The sequence below is a fragment of the Diorhabda carinulata genome, chromosome 4 (assembly GCF_026250575.1).
Source record: "Diorhabda carinulata isolate Delta chromosome 4, icDioCari1.1, whole genome shotgun sequence".
Taxonomy (NCBI): Eukaryota; Metazoa; Arthropoda; class Insecta; order Coleoptera; family Chrysomelidae; genus Diorhabda; species Diorhabda carinulata.
The window spans coordinates 19,518,729-19,539,605 of NC_079463.1; the positions used below are offsets into that span (position 1 = coordinate 19,518,729).

The window sequence follows — 20,877 nt, forward strand, 5'->3', positions numbered from 1 at the left end:
CTTCCACTTATCTTTTCACAAGTAACTAATTTATTACAGTCAAATTGTTTTTCAATGTTTTTTATGGCACCTTGATGTAAAATATCACTAATGAAAATATATGTTGAGAAGCAACCACTAGACCAGGGTAGAAGCCTTTAAAAATAATAAAAACTGGAGAAAAATAATAGTAGGATAAAACCTATTGGAAAAGAAGGAGAATATAATAAAAATGAAAGGAAAAGTAATTTAAGGGCGATCTGAGGTCGGGAAGGGAAAGGGGGTGAGTTTTTAAGAACAAAAAACGGCTTATCTCGATTTCTGGCAAAACTATAAGTTTTATTTAAAAAGTTAAATTGCAAAGTTGTAGGTAATAAGACGATCTACAACTTTTGTTTTCTCACTTTTTTCACATAACCTCAAAATTTATGTAAAAAATTCAAAAAATGGATTTTGGTTTTTTATTTTTATCTTTTATAAAAAATATATGTGTATATGGAACATAAAAATGTTCTTTGCAAAAGTTAAAAATAAAAATCAAAAACTCGGTTTTTCAATTTTTCACATAAATTTTGAGGTTATGTGAAAGAAGTTTGAATACAAAAGTAGTAGATCTTCTTATTACCTACAATTTTCTTATTTGATTATTTGAATAGTACCAAGAATTTTAATCGGAACAATAAATATTTTATTTAATAGCATGTTTTTGATCTGATATCCAAATTTCTGTAATACAGAAAATATTCTTATAGATCGAGTTACAACCTCTAAGTGAAATTTAGGACTTGCAGTTATCCGTTTCGGTGATCTTCGATATACAAGAATAAAAGTAACAGCATAATGTACATTAAATATGTGTGTGTCGATTTTATGAGTATACCACTGACAGATCCATAGTATACAGATAAGAAATATTCTATTAGAAGATATTCAAATTGCAAAAATTATTACGCTAATCTAACAGTGATAAATTCGTTTTTACTTCCTTAAATTTTGATTCTTTTCGTGTTTTTGGTTAGTATACGTCAGAGTAAAAGTCAATTTTATGAAATGTACATAGAGTATACAGGATGTCCCACGACGAGTTAAACCTATCTGTATATGGCAAAATAGTAAAATCATGAAAATCTCTACGTGAGGGTTTTCAGATACGATCTTTTTAACTAAAATATTTTCAAAGATGGCAGACTTCCGGCTCTACCGGAAGTCGACTGTAAGATACCCTTAAAGATATCCTCGAAAAAAATTTTTATAATTTATAAGGGTCTGCAACGGTCAAATTTTTTACAAAAAAATTCGAAAAGTATACATTTTTGGAAAGCAGTTTTTACGTAGATTTCAAAAATGTGTTATTTTGCCATATACAGATAGTTTTATTTTGTCGTGTGACACCATGTATATACACGCGTCCAAGTCCATAAATGTATTGATTCAGAATTTAATGTATTCCATACGTCGAAAAACTGCATACTGTAAATTAATTGAATTTTCCGATGGGAAATACTGATTGCTTTGCAAGTAAATGTAATTACTTAGATAATTGCTCCGTGGCTCGCATTTCTATATTCTTTACGTTTAAAATTATCTACGTGCTAAAAGACATTTGCTCAAAGAAGCCATTTTTGTTATTGAACTAATATTTTCTAAGTAGAAATAGCATTAAATGACTAGCAATAAGTTGTTTGAGAAATGGATTCTTGTTCTATCTATCAACTCAAATTATCTACGGTTTTTGAAGCTCAGATAAATTGTCATTTTTATTAAACTGTTGATTCATTAACATTTTATTTTGAGATGTTAATTCATCGATTCGAGACCTGAGCTCTTCAATTTGCGAAGCTAATTTATTTATTTGTTGACCCTGTTTTACTGGATCGAAAAGTGAGGTTTGTTGTGATAGTTCACTCTTTATTTCAGCTTGTGCTAATGTATCATTCAGACGTTTGAATGGATTGAAGCGCTGATCCTTTTGGGGAGGATGTTGAACGTTTAATAGTATATCTTTCTTGAAAGGTTCGTCCATAATACTGGGATCATTTTGTATACTATAATGTAACTTAGAATCTAGTGCTGCATCTGATTGGATTGTTTGTATATCGTTTTTCTGTTCATGATTAGATTGTTCTTCATTTTGATATTCATCTTTGTTTCTTTCAATAGTCGAATATTTTTGAGAATTTGTCGTTTCAGGAATGTATCCTAGGAAAGCATTGGGTTTTGATGTCGTGGGTTGTTCGCTTAACGGAGGACAATGAGACACGCCAATTATTTTCGTGTGGTTTGTTTCCATAATTGAAACGATATCGGGCAAAGCTGCATCGCAGAGGATGGGATTATCTGGAATAAAATATTGTTATTAGTTTTTATCTGGAACTATAGATATCAAAAGACAAAATAAAACATTCCAAAATTGATCAAATGTGCCGAATATACTTTCGTTCTGGTGAGTTTTAATGCAAAAAATTTACCATGATTTCCCTTCTACATTTGAAATCAATTAAAACACATCCATCAAAACATGAATAAAATTTATGATATCATTAATTTCCATAACAAAATTGAAGTCGAATATTTGAGGTGGTGTAAGCTTAGCAAGTTCTTCATATAACTAGTAGTAGCTACAACTTCTTCACCAGCTTCATTTTCTAATCTCTGGTTACCAGTTTTCCTAGCTTTAGCTTCATCCAACTCTTGAAAATGTACGTCCACGTCCAAATTACCAGGAATATCATTTGCATCCACTAGACCTAGAATATCATCGTCGCCTTCATCTTCGTCACTCAAAGAATCAGTTGTTGGTGGAACCACAATAAATATTTTCCATATAGCGCTCAAACTCATCTCGTTTAAATTCAGCTTCTAGTTCGGTAATAAGAAATTTCTTTGTTACTATTTTCTACGTCATAAAAAACTTTTTTTTTATATTATAATTTGAAATTATTTGAACAAATTGGGATAAAACTGATTTGTCAAAAGAAATGCGCAGTGTTGGATAAATTTCGCTGAAGATCCCGGCATCTTAAATATGTGTCATCTGGTTTTATCAGACAAAATAGGATTTATCAACATCCTTATGGATAAAATTGTTATACTCTTATGGAGTATAAATCAGATCAAAAATTCCACATAAAATTGCGTAGAAAATTATGTACTTAGTTATTTGTGGGTGACTTGCAGGATTTGTATGCTTCTTTAGGAGATCATGAATTGATACATCATTACATAGTTAGAGTAGAACGAGAAATAGATGATTCCCCCAGAGTACCTAAGTGGATCAGGCATGTGTGTATACTCAATCAATTATTCATGAGCAATTGCTCGATGATTGCCAAGGAAAAGTGAGTATCGATGACATCAAGTTCTTTCACATATGGTACCTTGACCAAAAGACTCCAAGTGACTATATTGAATCGATCAAACTACTACAAAGAGTCAAGTTACATACGGGGATGTATTGATATCTAGTTAGTCTAGACCAGATTCATGCATAAACAAAATATTACGTTACCATAATAATGAACAATAACTTATTAAAAGTGGCAGTGTCAAGTTTCACGCCAAAAAAGTAAACCAGAGTTACGCAATAAATTAAAAGAAAAAAAAATGTACACCGAAATTGTGAAAATCGAAAAATTGGAGTATCGAGCCATCATCAAGTACGCGTATTTAAAAGGGTTAAGAGATAAGCAGATTTACGAAAATTGGACTGCAAGCTTCAAAAGAGGTAAATTTTCCATTGGAGATGATGACCGATCGGGAAGGCCAGTTTCTGTGTCAGTCCCCGAAAATATCGATGCAGTTCATAACATGAATTAATCAGACCGTCGAATTGGGCTAAAACGGATATCTGAAGCACTGAATATTTCATACCAACGCGTTCATCATATAGTTCACGTTAATTTGGATATGAGAAAAATTGCTGCAAAATGGATCCTCAAATGTTTGAATGTTGACCAAAAGCGTGCAAGGGTAGAAGCATCGCGTTCGATCTGTGCTCGATTTGAAAACGATGTAGACTTCTTTAACCGAATTGTTACTATGGATGAGATTTGGGTACATTTATACGATCCAGAAACAAAGCAACAATAGATGGAATGGCGACACTCTGGTTCTCCAACACCTAAGAAGTTTCGTGTCCAAAAATCTGCTGGAAAAGTTCTTGCTTCAGTTTTTTGGGATTGCAATGATTGATTTTTTGGATAAGGGTAGAACAATAACTGGAGATTACTATTCGACATTACTGACCACTCAACGAGAAAAAATTATAGAGAAAAGACGCGGAAAGCTATCCAAAGGTTTTTTGGTTTTGCAGGACAACGTCCTGACACAAATCTTATGTTGCCATGTAACAAATTCGTGATTTAGGGTTTGAATTACTAGAACACCCCCCTTATTCACTAGATTTGGCTCCGTCCGACTATCATCTCTTTCCTCAACTGAAAAAAAAGTTAAAAGATCGTAAATTTTCTTCCAACGAAGAGGTAATAAAAGCTGTGGAGGTCTGGTTTGCAGAGCATGAAGAAACATTTTTTTTGAAATGTCTAGAGACGTTGCAGGTTCGGTGTAATAAATGTATCCAATTAAGAGGAGAATACGTTGAGTAATATTTTTGTTTGGTTCTATAGTAGGCTAAGAATTTTTCAATATATCCTCGTAAGCAGTTAAAATTTTTGAAATTATGATTATCTAAAGTATAACAGACGAACGTAAAACATGCTGACATTGATATCATAGAGTTTTCATATATACAGGGTCGAGAATATTGAGAAGATATAAGAAAGAAAAGCAAAAGGATCCAAACCAAACTAAAAAGTCTTTTTAGTATTCTCGTATAAATTGGAATTCTGGTACCTAGTAAAAGAAAGTAGGTCATTCAATTCTTCAGTCGTGGAACTAGAAAAAAGAGGCCATGACCTACTGTGGTCGGAAGAAAAATATATCCGAAAACAAGGAAACAACTAAGAAAAAGAAATATTCTAGTGAACTACTTTTTAATAGCAAATCGTGGGAGAAACAGGAGTTCTGGAACTTATGGATAGTTCCATATTCTGACAGACAGACATAACCTTAGAGTCTGAAACTCTGAGAGAGAGAGAGAGGGATTTAGCTCAGAAAGTATACATAACAAATTAAGATGTTTTGAAAAGAATTTGAAATAGAAACATTCGCTTGATTCAAATGTATGAACACAATCCCTGATAGCTAAGCGGAGGAGTGTGTCATCTCATTTTTTAAGACCATTTATATATGCCAACTCTCAAATTTGTTTATTCTAAACATCGATCTTAGCGAACTTGTGCAAACTGCTGTCGCCATTTATTTGCCAACAATTGATAAATCAAATGAACATTGGAAAAAGTACATCACAGAAGTAACGTAACGGCCCCCTAATGTACAGCTTGGCACTCAATATTACCTGGAACACATACCACGACCAGATAATTAAAAACGAAACTCCTATTTTCTGCGGTGCAGAAATTGCGCAAAAACACAAAAGGACAGAGACGAATCTAAAATGCAAGATATGCCAAAGTAAGTCTGCTCTCTGTACAGTTCCATGTTCGAAAATTGACATCTTGGTATAAATAACTAATTCCAAAATTGTTGGAAGTATTATAATCAATAAAGGAGTTCAAATCGTTAAGTCCGATCGTTTTTATCTATGACTACAATAACCGCTACGTCCCACCCCAAACAAAAGACTTGTCCCGGGAGGCAAGACGGCAAAAACAGTCCAAATATCTTTTCAATTCTATTTATTTGTGGAAGCAATATGTTATGCCTCAAAACATGTAACAAAAATACTTAAAAAATAACTTTAAAACGTAAGTGACAAGATGGGGCCGGTTTACAAGATACTAGTGTCAATCAACGTGTTAAAATGTTTTTAATATTGATGTATGGATTGGAATAATAGAAGAATACTCATCTATACTACATTCTCTGCATCAATCATTAAAATAGAATTTCTCAAGCCATGATCTCCCTGAACTACTCAAGGATATACATTCGAACAAAAGAAAGTACATTTTATCGGATTGTCCGACGAGAGCTAATAGTTCGCAGCATACCGATACTGAAGAATCGTATTCAAATAGCGTCTTATTCTAGAAGTATTCCCATTATATCCAAGTCCTTTATTGCTTATTGTAAACACTTTGATCTAGACTCTGCCCTCTTTCTTCTACCTCCTGGATTCCATTATAGCATTGAAAAAGCTACGTTGTCTCCACCATGGCCATCTCATTCTTCTTTTTTTATTCTTCTAACTATATCTTCAACTTCAAGTTCTTCCTTCATTCCATCAATATCAATTGGTGCCAATATTGTTCTTTCTATGTTTCTTTTCGGTATGTTCATTGTTTATTTTATCTCATCATTGTTATGTGAATATCCATTTAGTTCTTCTTAGTAAGTATTTTGGTCTTCAATATCTTGTTTGCATGATGTGCTCTATCAGCTGTTAATATTTTTTATTTTATTTTTGATCCTTTTTTCCCTTTAGTGTTAATCGTCAGATATTTGAAGTTTTATACTTCCTCAAATTCATAATCTCCTATTTTGACTGTCCCTTTTTGAATTGCTTGTCATACCTCATAATTTTTGTCGTCTTACTTCTTCATTGATTGAGAATTCTTAAGTTTCTTCTATGCTTTTGATTCCTTTATAGTTATTGTCATATGGCTTCTTATTTTGTTTATACCCCTCGGCTTTTCAGAGCTTTCATCATGTTTTCCTAGTGAAAAGCTTATTAGAGATCAATCATCAATATTTCGATCTGGTGTTCGTGTTTTATTCAACTACCTATTTAATTGTGTGTATCTATTGTGGATTTCACCACATTGGAATGTTGATTAGAATGTTGATATATAAAAGGTAAGGAGGGATTCGAATTTTACTGGATAACTATTCAATTTTTTTCTGAAAAGAAAATATCAATTGCATTTATAAAAATCAACTACTTCTACTACTTCATTAATTGTTTTAGTACAAACACAGAGAACAGTAATGTACAAAAATGTATCGCTTACCTTGAAGATACAGTTTTAGCGTATCCCAGGTACCTTCGTGAATTCCGTGTTCCAATGTGCAACGCGTTTTGGCTACTAAATCTCTTCCCAATGCAATAATTCGATTATTTGATAAATCTGCATGGCAAAGTACAGGTAACCCATGGAAATCTTTCTCCAATATTGTTAATAGGTTATGACTTGCTTTCAATTCCGATAATCTTGGTAAGTAAGTCTGAAAAATTACATATACTCTGAAGACTATTAAATAAGATTATGCCCTAATCTTGATTAAACTCTGTATAGTAGACACACTTTCAATATGATCAAATATTTGTTTTCATTTTTGTATTATATATTATTTATAAAAATTTCTTTGATTTCTTGTTTCTTAGACCTTTTGATATATTATTGCATCTAAATGTTCTTGATTTTAGGTCTCTTTTGTTTTAAAATTAGTTTTTTTGATAATTTTTAAAGGAAAGAAATATTTTGACGTTTCGACTTTTCTTTAAGTCTTTATTAAAATATTTTGATAAAGCCCACTTAAAAATGTGTGGGAGCTGATGAAAAGGGAACTGGATGAAGACGCGATCACCATTAAATCCAGCAATCCTCAAATACATTACAATCTTGCATGATAGTAAACAAATCAATTGAAAACAATAAAACGGTACAATATCACGCGAAAATCAATATATTACGTGGCATTTTGCAGTGTGTCCAATAATATGACACCAAGAACTGTAGATAAAACTTATGCTTTATTTAACATCCAGTTATTCGATTAGGTAAAACAAAATATTTTATTGATATCCCTGTCATATTTTGCATATACTACTAGCACAATTATAGATGTATGTATTATAGTTTCCAATCAATGATCGCTGTAAAATTGATAAGAATCTGCATGATAATGTTACGAAATGGGTCCTTAGGCAGGTCCTGTCCAGCTGCAATGGAATTTTAAAATTCGGCGAATCATCGTGGCGCTTTTCATTTTTTTGGCGAACGTACCTTTTATGAACTTTTTATTATAGAAGGCGATTTGTTTACAGTATTTCTTTTAAATTAAAAAATTCTATTAAATACTTCTTTTGTTTCCTTTTGTTCTAGAACTTAGTTGACTTTTATTTACGTATATAAATGATTTGTGTAAACACAGATTAGTTACTTTTAAATAAATAGTCGTAGTGAAAAGAACGAATTAGTAAAAGTCATCGCAGAAAGTATTATTAATTCACCCCACGAATAGAAAGAGTAAATACGAAAAACATTACACTAATTGAGGGGTTCAGAATTGAAGTGGATCAAGTCCAATTTCGTACTATTTTAAGTTAATCTACTTTAAAGGTATATTAAACAATGTTTATTCCAGTAGAGGAGTGAATCAAGTCGCACTTGACAGTGAAACATAGTCTAAACCATTCCAAGAAAGTGGATCAGATTATCAGCTTCTGGCGAGTGTGAAGGTATTATTTAATTATTTTATTATTTTTTTTTTAATCATCCTGTATTACTTCCTAAAAGTGAGGTTATGTTTCCATTACAAATGTTCAGTATCTAATGTCCTGGTCTGATAGCAACGAGATTTGATACCAGCTTTGCTTACAATTTTTTATAGGCGAATTAGGCGATGAAGTTATTATACCCACACTGAACAATGATACAAGCCCAGCTATGGCGCGGCGGGTGTTTCAGACACGATATATCTAGAAAATCTAGAAAGCGAAGTGTAAATAAAAATAATTGGAAGGCTAATCTGCACCACTAAAATTCAAGAAAATGAGCGCAAGATAATTTTTGATTCTTTTTGGAAACTAGCTGACTATTCCCGTCAATATGTTTTTATTAGAGGCTTGGTAACAGTACAAAGAAAACGAATTATATGTGGCACAGGCGCAACAAAGCAAACGTCTTTCAAGTACAGCTTCCGAAAATGATACCTTATTAGTATGTAAGAAGTATTTTTAGATACATTACAAATTAGTGTTGGTAGATTATATTGCTGTATTTCGAAAGATGAAGTATGTTCAGTAATAGATTCGCGGGGAATGAATCCAAGAAAGAAAGTGGATGATTCGAAAATTATTGAACATGTCAACTATTTTCCCGCCTACCAGAGTCATTATACCAGAAAAGATAACCCTGGCAGGAAATATTTGAATGAGGAATATACTATCAGCAAAATGTATGAGTTATACAAAGAAAAATGTATCTCAGAAAATGAGATTCCTTGCAAGAAAGAAATTTTACTACCATGTTTTTAACGCAAAGTTCAATTTAAGTTTTAAATCGCCATCTAAAGATACTTATTCTCTATGCGACACCTTAAAATGAAAATTGATGTTGAAGAAAATGAAGAAATAAAAAAGAAACTTAAAATAGACAAAGGAATACATCTTGCAAAAGCTGATTAAGCCGTAGGCCTCAGACCTCAACTGATGTACTAACTTTTGATCTTCAAAAAGCGCTGCCTAAACTTGCCACGTCCGTAGCCTATTCTAAGAAAAATTTTCATGTTTACAACCTTGGAGTACATTCATTCATTATAGGAACTGGATTCATGTATGTACGTATATGTGTATGTATTCAATTTGCAGCAAATCATTAACACATTATATTGTATTCTGATTCATGCACAGGTCAGAGTTTCCCTGCTTAAGTTGGTACAAGATTCACACATGGCCGTGTACACTATAGACCTTAAATTTTTAATGTCAGGTCATTCGTTTTTGCCGAACAATGCAAATTTCGGCGTAATTGAAAAGCTTAGCCGCAAATGCCCTCATATTTTTTCCGCACAAGTCTGGATAAAAATAGCAAGAGAAGCAAATAAAGAAGAACCAAGATTTAGGGTTATTGAAATGAAGAGGGAAGAATTTAAATCAACCAAACATTTGGAAGCAGCAATACAAAATAGAAAGAAAACTGTAACTGGACATGACTTTTCATGGTTAAAAATCAGGTGGTTGCGTTTTGAAAGAGCGTCGCCCATATCACTAAAATTTAAAGAAACTCTAAATGAAGAAATTGCGTTTGAAATAGTTGATTAAAAATTATTATTCATTAGCCATCCAACAGGATCAACTCTATCCATCCAGACGTAATGTAACTGAATCTAAAAAGCATATTTGTCCCGCCCATATATAACAATTTTTATAAAAATTTACCTATTGAAGGCAACACTAGACAAAGCGAAGGCAATAAATCCCTGACTGACGAAGAAGAACATACCGATAAACCTGTTTATGTTTAAAATGGAAAACATTTTCAGTCATAAAATGGTTCAATTCCAAAAAAATTATAAACCGTTTTTAGAAATGACCCCAGTTGTGTTTGAAGTTATTTTAGTTTACATCTGTAAAGTATAAAGTATAATAAAGTATTTCGTTCATTTTCCATCTTGGACTTGTTGTGTTTTAATTAATAAACCTAAAAAACTTTGACCTACATTTTCTCCATAATTAGTTTGGTGGACTTGATACACTCCACCTCTGAGCCCGTCAATTATAGGGTAAGTCTGTAACAATTTTAAGCCAAAGTTCAAAAGCAAATGTGTGTCTTATGTAGAGTCATTAAGAACTTCGTGATAGTTATTATCTATTTAGTACTATAGACGGATTAGTTAACGTAGCAGACGGTAAAATCCGTCAATTGAATTCCTAAAGTCCCAGCCGGTATGTTTTGATTCGAATGTAATTATATATTTCATATCTCCAATATTAGCCGTCTTTTTTCATAAACTTTGCTTTGGTTGCTATTTAATTGTATCACGTCAACCGCTTCAGTGTCTTGTGAATTTTTTATCTAGATATTCTCTGATAATAATAGATGTACATTGTTGGGATAACTAGAGTATGGACCCAATAATCTGTGGTTAATGAACCTGTTCATACCTTTACTTTTTAAGGATGGTACATATGAGCTTCATAAATCTACAGGATGATGCCTCCTTTATCCTTTGAGATATCAATTTGAAAATTTGTATGCTTTTGAACCAATTGTCGAACATATTTGAGAAAAACGTTGACTCCGTAATTTATTTTTGATCTGCGGGAATAAGAATAAATCATTGAGCGCCAAACAAAAACTGTACGGTAGATGATCCGTTAATTCGATGTTTTGACTGTTAAAAACGTTTTAGTTTAAAGTTAGTTTTTTGGTTTAGTTTGAACTGAGGTGTGAGAGCTCGCATTGTCGTGAAGGAAAATGTCTTCTGCGATTGGTTTCCCTGATTTTTTGAACACTTCTGGCAAACAAATGTACCAATCAGAATTAACTGTTCTACGTTGCTCTTAGGGGTCATCCATAAATTACGTCACATGTTAATGGGGGGGAGGGTATCATCGGAATGTGACAGAGTGTGACAAGGGGCAGGGGGGGTCAAAAACTTTGTGACATCACATGTTAAAATTCAAAATTCATCACGCAAAATTTATGTGTGAATAAAAAATTTACAAACTTGACCTATATATTTATTAATAATTTAGCACTCTCGTTATAAGATTATCTCTCAAGCAATAGCAGTTTAAATCTAGAACGGTGCTGTAATGCAAGTTAGACTCTAATTCACGAAAGTACTGAATGGTAAGGGTTTAAATAAATTCAAGTCGTCGGCGTGAATGAATGATGATGATGCTTTATGGATGGAAGAAAATGACGTAGACACCAAAGATATTCCTGACGTTCAAGCTCAGAATGAAAATGAAGGGCCTGATTTACCAGTAATAGCTAATATAAAAGAATGGGTTCAAAGTCCATGGACACAAGATGATTAATTTTTGTATTTTTAATTAACATAATTAGTCGTTTGTTGCTTCCTAACTAGTCGTTTGTTTTTCTGTTGTCTAAAATATTTGACTTCTTTATGTTAATTTTATCAAAGATTATATAATAAAAGTAAGAAAAAAATAAAAATAACTGTTTTCTTTTGATTATTTTTGAATAAATATATAAATTTGAAAAATGTGTGACGTCACATCAGGGGGGAGGGGTTTTTGAAATTGTGACAACCTGTGACAAGGAGGGGGGGAGGGGTTAAAAAGTCCTGAAATTTGTGTGACGTAATTTATGGATGGCCCCTTATGGAATGGTGGCCATGTCCAGTTATTCCGAAAAAACAGGCGACCATTTGCTTCGAAATTCTTCGTGCGCGAACAACTTTTTTGTTGGATTTGGCTCGTCTTGAAATACCCAAACAGTAGATTGTTCTTTGAGTTTCGGGTTCATATGTAAGATATTATCGTAAATTATCGATTTTTTTCATATTGCGACGTTAACAATTAATTTTAATTTTATAGTGTAAAAGTGCTACTAAAGCGACCTGGAACAGACAGAAGGCGATTTATAATTTATATATATTGAGAAATCGTCACCTTAATGCCGTTCAAGTGCAACGATAGCTCCGACTGCAGGAAAATAACCTGGCCCCTAAAACACCTGCGAATGGTCCAAAACTTACTCCAGCTTATCGGCAAGCACGCCTGTGTTTTCGACAGGATCATCTGAATTGGACGTTGGAACAATGGGGATCTGTTCTCTTCTCAGATGAGACCTAGTCCTCCATGGCAGCAACCGAAGAAGAAAAGTGTATCAAAAGTCCAGAGAGCGATTTGCTGTTTTGAAGAGCAGAGCAATATCTATAGCATCACGAATCGACCCTGTGTTCATTCGTAGGCGCGACCGTGTTCACGAAAGAAGAGTTTTAACGGCCGATAGATATATCGAGGAGATTTTAGCAATTCATGTGGCCTGACCTTAATACGATACAACATTATGGGATGAGCTAAAAAGAAGAATTCGTACTAAAAACTCGATCCCAGAGCTTACTGTTGCAGTAGAAGAGTGGCTTAACATGCCACAAGCTAATTTGATTAGATCTATGACCAGTTGTATGAGAGATGTTTCTAGGGCAAAAGGAGGTCGTACGCATATTAAGAAATTAAGTGATAAGTTTTAAATTGTCAATAACCCTATTTATGTTAATAGTAAAAAAGCTTAATTTGCTTAATGCATTAATTTCACTATGTTAAACATAGGAAGTCGAAATAAGTTTTCATAAATTTATACTCACATCATAGCAAATTGAATTGTATTCCAAACAGCATATTTTTGTTGATCTGATGAATAATTTAAAAAAATATATAGTTGAAGTCGAAAGTTTACAGTGAGTCGATTTCTATGTACCCAAGTATATATGTTTAACCGTACCATATTGAAACACAGGTGGTTATTTCAAAAGTCAGGGAACTTTCTACAGTAAATACTCTATACGTACTGAATATGAAAACCACTTCTCGCAGCCCTGTGTAGTCGGGGTAGCTTACCCTAAAATTTTAAACAGGGTAAGAAATAAGATTTATTTTAGTTAAAGTACGAGTATCGGTGATAAAATTTCAGGAAATTTCTTTCGACAGTATTTTGTCTTCATGGAATTTTTGCCAGAGCATTTACATCTCTCCTAATCGTTGAAAGAATAAATAAAATATGAATGAAATTCCATCACCAACAGTCTGTCAGAGTGAAAAACGTGTCCATGCGAGTGCAAGTAAGACAGTAATATGGAAGTGAGAGCAGTTATTGGGCATCTGTGGACTTCATTAGACGTATATTTAAAATGATACAAAATGCAATAGATTTTCACTTAATCTTGTTGAAACATCACATTTCAAATATTTTTCTGTAACTTTGACGCAAATATTCTCCAGGTCATTGTCAAGGATACTTTCTTTTAGGAGTGAAAATTCATAGAAGGTCTATTGCTGTACCTGTGAAGTACTTTTATATTTCTTCCACCCAATTATGCTTGTCCTGGCCGAACTAACCTTAGGAGTGAACGTAATGACCTTCAGCTGACAAGGTAGCGCCGGGTTCCTTTGATCCAGGTGTAATAAACTCTGGAAATTCAACTCATTCCGGGATGGCTCAAACTGAATAATATGGTAGATTATATTGTATATTTGACAAAAAACCCTTCAACTGCATGTAGGGTGACGGGAAATCATGAGTGCGCGTGCGTAGGTACATAGGTATCAGCGTTGATCGCATAACTGAAATACTTTCTACCCATGAATTACCGGCTATATATTTTATTTTTGTTAAATACACTATAAACTATCGATCACTTTAATTCCAGTTAGATAGTTAATAGTGTAGTAAATTTATTTATATAGGTAACTACTCAGATACTATTCTGATTTTTATAGGGCGCATAAAATTGTAAAAAAAAATTATTACATTGTACGCATTTGAATATAATTTTTGTGCTACTCATAAGTAATTTTAATTATATAATAAAATAAATAATACTCTTTACAATATTAATGCAAAAGATTATTTGATAAGTATTGGCAAACACGAAAAAAATATATATTGAAATCATTACAATAGTAATAATCTAGCTGAAATAAGAGTATTTCGTAGTTTATTTTAATAAATAAATTCATTAAAATAATAAATATCAGGCTGAAATTAAAGTATATAGGTATCAACGCTGATATCTATGTACCTACGCCTAAAGGTTGTCGTGTCCCTGGTTCACCGTCTCGTACGATATTTGCTAATCTTTCTCTGGTCATCCTGTTCACGTATTCGTTTCAAGCTCTTCTATGTTTACGTCCCCATCTCTCTATGCATTTCTCCTCTCATTCGTGTCTTATGTCTGTGTTTCTCTTTCTGTCTCTTAGTGTGTATCCGCATATGTTTCTGAGTATTTCCATTTCTGTTGTTCGAATGATGTTTTTAGTTCTTTTGTTGTCCGCTCTTGTTTCTATAGCATATACCACTATGGGTCTAACACAGGTCTTGTATATTTTAACCTTTGCCTTTTTGTTCATACTGGTATTATTCCAGATAATGTCCCGGAGTGCCCCTGATATTTGGCTGGCTTTGTTTGCTTGTCCTTTTACTTCATTTATTCTCATTGGTTCTTTAGAGATGACAAGGGTTTTAGTTTTTGCGGTAGATACTTGCATGTTAAAGGTTTTAGCTTTGACGTAGAATGAATAGCTGCTGTAAGTCGTCTTCACTCTCTGCTACAATTACAACATCATCGGCATAACAGATTATTTTTATTGCGCTCGTTGTAAGTGTATATCCTTTTGATGTATTCTTGACATGATTTATTATTTCGTCCATTATCAGGTTGAACAGTTGCGGGCTTAAGGAGTCTCCCTGTCGGATACCCGTTGGTGTCTGTATTTCCTCTGTCAGGTGTTGGTTAACTAATATGTGAGTGGATGTGTTATAGTTCAAATGTCTTATGACGTCTATTATGGTTTTTAGAACGTATTTCTTTTTTAGGATGTCTACTACGTCGCTTAGCCTTACCCTGTCGAATGCTTTGGTGAGATCTATGAAGCACATATACGCGGGCTTGCCGTATACTATAGCTTTTTCAACTATTTGTCTGATTGTGAAGATGGCATCTATGGTTGATCGATTTGTTGTTGTTTCAATGACTTTTGTAAAAAGCTTCATGGTTGTGTTTAGAAGGGTTATACCTCTATAGTTCTCCGGAGATTTTCCGTCCCCTTTCTTGAATATAGGAATGGTTATGCTCTTTTTCCATTCTTTGGTTGATAGTATTATGTTGAAAAGCTTTGCAAGTTCTACCAATAGTTGTTTCCTTTGTATTTCAATAACTCATTTGGTATGTTATCTAATCCAGGTGCTTTCCTGTTTTTGATCTTTTTTGCGTATTCTATCGTTACTTCTTCTAATATCTCGAGGGGTTCATTGTTTTCGTTATCTTCTTCATTGTTTTCTTTGTTTCCCTCCTCTTCGGGAGCATCTACAGTTTTTCCAGTGGAACTCATCAATCTGTTGTGTCTGTGTGTATTCTACTATTTCATGTCTTCTCCTTCTTAGCATTCCCTATACCTTTTTTTGTGCTCCGTATAGGTCATGTTTCATTTCGGAGGTGAATTTTTCCCAGAAGCTCCGTTTTATGTTTCTGATTTCTGTGTTAACTCTGTAGTAGTTATTTTCTTCGGGTGTTTTGTTGCTCCTATATCTTAAATATGCCTCCCGTTTTTCCTTTGACACATTTTTCACTTCCGATATATACCATAATTTCCTTCGACTGTTCTTGCTCACTTCTACTTTCCTTAGGCATAGAGCCTCAATAGCTTTGTCGGTAATATTCGTTTTTATCTTTTTCCAGCACGTCTCTATATCGTCCTGTTCATTAATGTTGTTTGCTTCGATTTTTTGGGTTAGGTTACCTGTGTTAGGACCTTCGAAATGTAAACTAAGAATTATAAAAATACGTCACAGGTACAGGTAACAGCGTCCACTCCTGAAAGAAAAGAATACTTAGAATATTACGCGTTTTAATATTTTTCCACAGTATCCTTGACAATGACCTGGAGAATATCTGCGTCAAAGTTACAGAAAATATTTCAAATGTGATGTTTCAACAAGATTAAGGAAAAATCTATTGCATTATGTATCATTTTAAATCTACGTCTAATGAAGTCCACAGATGCCCAATAACTGCTCTCACTCTAACCTGCAGGTTTCCATATTAATGTCTTACTTGCACTCGCATCGACTCGTTTTTCACTCTGACAGACTGTTGGTGATGGAATTTCGTTCTGGCATTGTATATTATTAATGGTTTATTTATTTTATTTATTCTTTCAACAATTAGGAGATATGTAAATGCTCTGGCAAATATTCCAAGAAGACAAAATACTGTCGAAAGTAATTTTTTGAAATTTTATCACCGATACTCGTACTTTAACTAAAATGAATTTTATTTCTTACCCTGTTTGAAATTTTAGGGTAAGCTACCCCGGCCACATAGGGCTGCGAGAAGTGGTTTTTCGTTTTCTGTAGAAAGTTTCGTGACTTTTGAAATGACCACCTGAAATTGATCACTCACTGGCTCTTGGTCTATAACATTTTTGGATATAATCATTGTTCTGAATTATGTCTAATATTGACACTTAATTGGCTTTATTTTAGTCATACACTATTCGTCGAACAACATCTTTGGTTGCATCCTAAACTTTCATCAGTTTTCGAAACACTTTTATTCTCCACTGTCCTAATAATAGGATTATTTTTTTGATCTGAATGCACGTGATTTTTACAGGGGCTGCAAACTGAAAAGGTTCTCTACTTTTTTTGTGAGAATATTATTAGAGCTTTTTCAAAACTCGTGCCGATATATCAGTTTGTGGTCAGGATTCTTTGATACTTTTGATAGACAGACATTACTAACATTGTACCGAACACTTATTGGATTAAAACTAGACTATGGATCAATTGTATATTCAACAGCTAACAAATCGCTTCTGAAAAACTCGACAGCTTTCACAATTCTCAGCCTTACGTTTGATAACAGGTGCATTCAAAACAACACCAGCGGAAAGTCTGTACTCCAAATCAGGGAATCATCCTTATATATTTGAACCTTACGTATGCAGTCAAACTAAAATCCAATCCTTCCAATCCAACCCTCCAAAACTGTTCCTCCAAGAAATTCCCAGATCTTTTTTCAAATAAACCCAGAACCCCCAAACCTTTCTATGCTAGAATTAGATCATATCTAAGCGAATTAAATTTCTTCCTTCCTGAATGCCTTCCTATCGAATCTTCTCAGACTACATCATGGACAATACAAAGCACCAAATTCATTACCCAGTTCACTTCATTCGACAAACACCACACCAACTATATGCTAATCGAAGGACACTTTAATAATTTACTCAATGAGTTTAAAAACACATTTACACGACACATCGAAATCTCAAGATGGTACGGCTATCGCTATCAGTACATCAACCTCCAAACATATGCTCGTCCAATCTAATCCACTTTCACATCATATGCATTATATCGAGCTACACACATCGCCGCTTCATCAAACGAACCTAATCACCACAAACTTACAGATTCCCTTGACTCAATCCAACCTCTTCAATAAATTCACACCACAAATTTCTTAGCAAACAAAATCAAGTAGCAACTGCGATATATACAAGGAAACAACAAAAAATTTTAGCATTTTGTTGGATCTCCTCACAAACTGGCATAAAAGGAAACGAAGAGGCAGACCTTGCCGCTAAAGAAGCTGTAAATAGTGATAGTGCGGAGTGCGTAAACTTTTTAATTACTGCCGATATTAAATCAATCCTTAACCGTAAAGTGCTCAATGAATGGGAGAACAAATTGTCAACGTCCACACATAAACTTCGTGAAGTGAAAGATTCAGTAACACCATGGTCAATACTACCGAAAAATCGTAGAGATGAAGTTCTTCTAACACGTCTCCGTCTAGTCCATACGCGAATGACCCATAGCAACTTATTTGATGCGAAACCTGAACCAAAATGTAGCAATTGCAAATTGTCTAATAAAACACATAATCGCAGAATCCATTTTTTAAATCAGAAAGATCATCATCAAATCTACAACTCGGAACAATACGTGAAATTATAAGACCTAAATACTATACTACTTACCTTAAAAATTACCTTGAACAGATCTCAATCGTAAACTTAATTTAACTAATATTTGTAGATAAAACACTTAATTATTACGATTAAAAAAAAAACTGAATCGCTAATAACCAGTATACGGTTGATGCGAATTTTGTAATAAAAAAAGACAAATTGCTAGAATGTAATAGAATTTCATTTTAATTGTTGAATTTCATTATTTTCAATGAATTTTCAATAGTTTGGGAACAATATCATGATACGTGGTCTAAATATAATCTACTATAGTGATATAGACGAATACATAGATGGAAACATTCGGAAACATCACGGAAATTTAGAATACATAAGTACTATACCTTACTAGTCTCTTCCAATGTTGTTAGATAATTATAGGAAATATCTAGCAATCGTAGTTCTTCCAAACCTATGAAGTCTTCTGGTGAAATTTTTCTAAGTTTATTAAAACTCAAGTTCAATCTCAATAGTTCTGTTAAGCCCGACAAAGCTCCATTTAAAATTTCAATGTAGTTATGATCCAACTTGAGCTCCGTTAATCTGATATTCCAGTCAACTAGATTCTGAAAAAGTTTGGGATAATTTATCATTAGCAATACTTTCGAATATATACATAAGAAAAAATGAGAAAATGAACATTGCGATTATTATTGTCAAAAATATACGTATAGGTATGTATGTATCAGTAGGCACTCTAATAATAATTAGTTTTGTCAATAAACCCTGAAAACTGATGGAGTTATTTTAGTTACAGGAGAATCATTTTGTCCAATAAGTTATTTCTAATTACTAGTAGTTATTTCACGATTAATGAGTTTCAGTTTTTGTTTTCATAATCATAGATCTTCTAAAGGCAAATCTTAAATATATTAGGAAGGTAATGAAATATTTGACTAACTGAATAAAGTTGGAAGCTCCTTGATTAATAGTCGTTAGAGCCCGTGGACCCTAAATCTTCGTTATTTTATAAAAACTGAAAGTTTTTCAGCACATGCTCCCAATATAGCTAAGAACGATGAGTCATTATGAAGTTTGGGTTGATGAGAGAGAAATGTTTTATTGTCAAAAGGTTGTTACAATTTGTAGCCGAAAGATTGTAAGAACTGAAGAACAAACTTAAAAATAACTAAATAACTAGACCTTTCAAAAAAATATTTCTTCATGCTCTACAAACCAGACCTCCACAGCTTTTATTACCTCCTCGTTGGAAGAAAATTTATGACCTTTCAAACTTTTTTTCAGCTGATGAAAGAGATTATAGTCGAACAGAGCCAAATCTGGTAAATAAGGGGGGTGTTCTAATTATTCAAACTCTAAATGACTTTTTTGCATGGCAACATGAGATTTGTGTGCAGCGGCGTTGTCCTGCAAAACAAAACACCTTTGGATAGCTTTCCGCGTCTTGTCTCTTTAATTTTTTCCGTGGTCAGTAATGTCAAATAGTAATCTCCAGTTATTGTTCTACTCTTATCTAAAAAATCAATCATGATTACTCCATGACAATCCCAAAAAACTGAGGCAAGAAATTTTTCAGCAGTTTTTTGGACACGAAACTTCTTAGGTCTTGGAGAACCAGACTGTCGCCATTCCATCGATTGTGGCTTTGTTTCTGGATCGAAGAAATGTATTGAAGTCTCATCCATAGGAACAATTCGGTTTACATCGTTTTCAAATCGAGCACAGATCGAACGCGATGCTTCTACCCTTGCACGCTTTTGGTCAACATTCAAACATTTGGGGATCCTTTTTTCAGCAATTTTTCTCATGTCCAAATTGACGTGAACTATATGATGAACGCGTTCGTATGAAATATTCAGGTATCCGTTTTAGTCCAATTCGACGGTCTGATAAAATCATGTCATGAACTAGATCGATCGGTCATCAATGGAAAATTTACTTCTTTTGAAGCTTGCAGTCCAATTTTTCACGGTCACATACGAAGGACATTTATCACCAACGGTATTAAGCATATCTTCGTAAATCTGCTTCCCTCTTAACCCTTTTAAATACACGTACTTGATGATAGCTCGATATTCCAATTTTTCGATTGTCACAATTTCGGTGGACATCTTTTTTCTTTTAATTTATTGCGTAACTCTGGTTTACTTTTTTGACGTCAAACTTTGCACTGACACTTCTAATAAGTTATTGTTCGTTGCTATGGTAACGCAATATTTTGTTTATACATAGAAATAGTCTAGGCTAACTAGATATCAATACATCCTCGTACAGAAGGAATAGACATTATAGGCATGGAAGAGCAGTTGGAGATATGAGAAGCCTACATCAAAAATTTGTTTACTGATGCAATGTCATGCAATGAACACTCTTGATCTGGATGGACCCGAGATAATGAAAAGTGAGGTAATTGAAGCCCTAGAGCAAACAAAGGATGGAAAAGCAACAGGACACGATGGAAT

At 33.5% G+C, this 20,877-nt stretch overlaps 1 protein-coding gene across 1 annotated transcript in view; it reads right to left on the minus strand.

The window, feature by feature from the left end:
- Positions 1-297: 297 nt before the first annotated feature.
- Positions 298-20,877, minus strand: part of LOC130892757 (insulin-like growth factor-binding protein complex acid labile subunit) — a 110,025-nt gene continuing 89,445 nt past the window's right edge. The window contains exons 5-7 of the mRNA XM_057798343.1: positions 18,799-19,020; positions 7,011-7,224; positions 298-2,316 (exon numbers count right to left, since the gene is read on the minus strand). Of these exons, the coding sequence (XP_057654326.1) occupies positions 1,703-2,316; positions 7,011-7,224; positions 18,799-19,020 (1,050 nt within the window). The 3' untranslated portion in view covers positions 298-1,702. The remainder of the gene's footprint in view (positions 2,317-7,010; positions 7,225-18,798; positions 19,021-20,877) is intronic.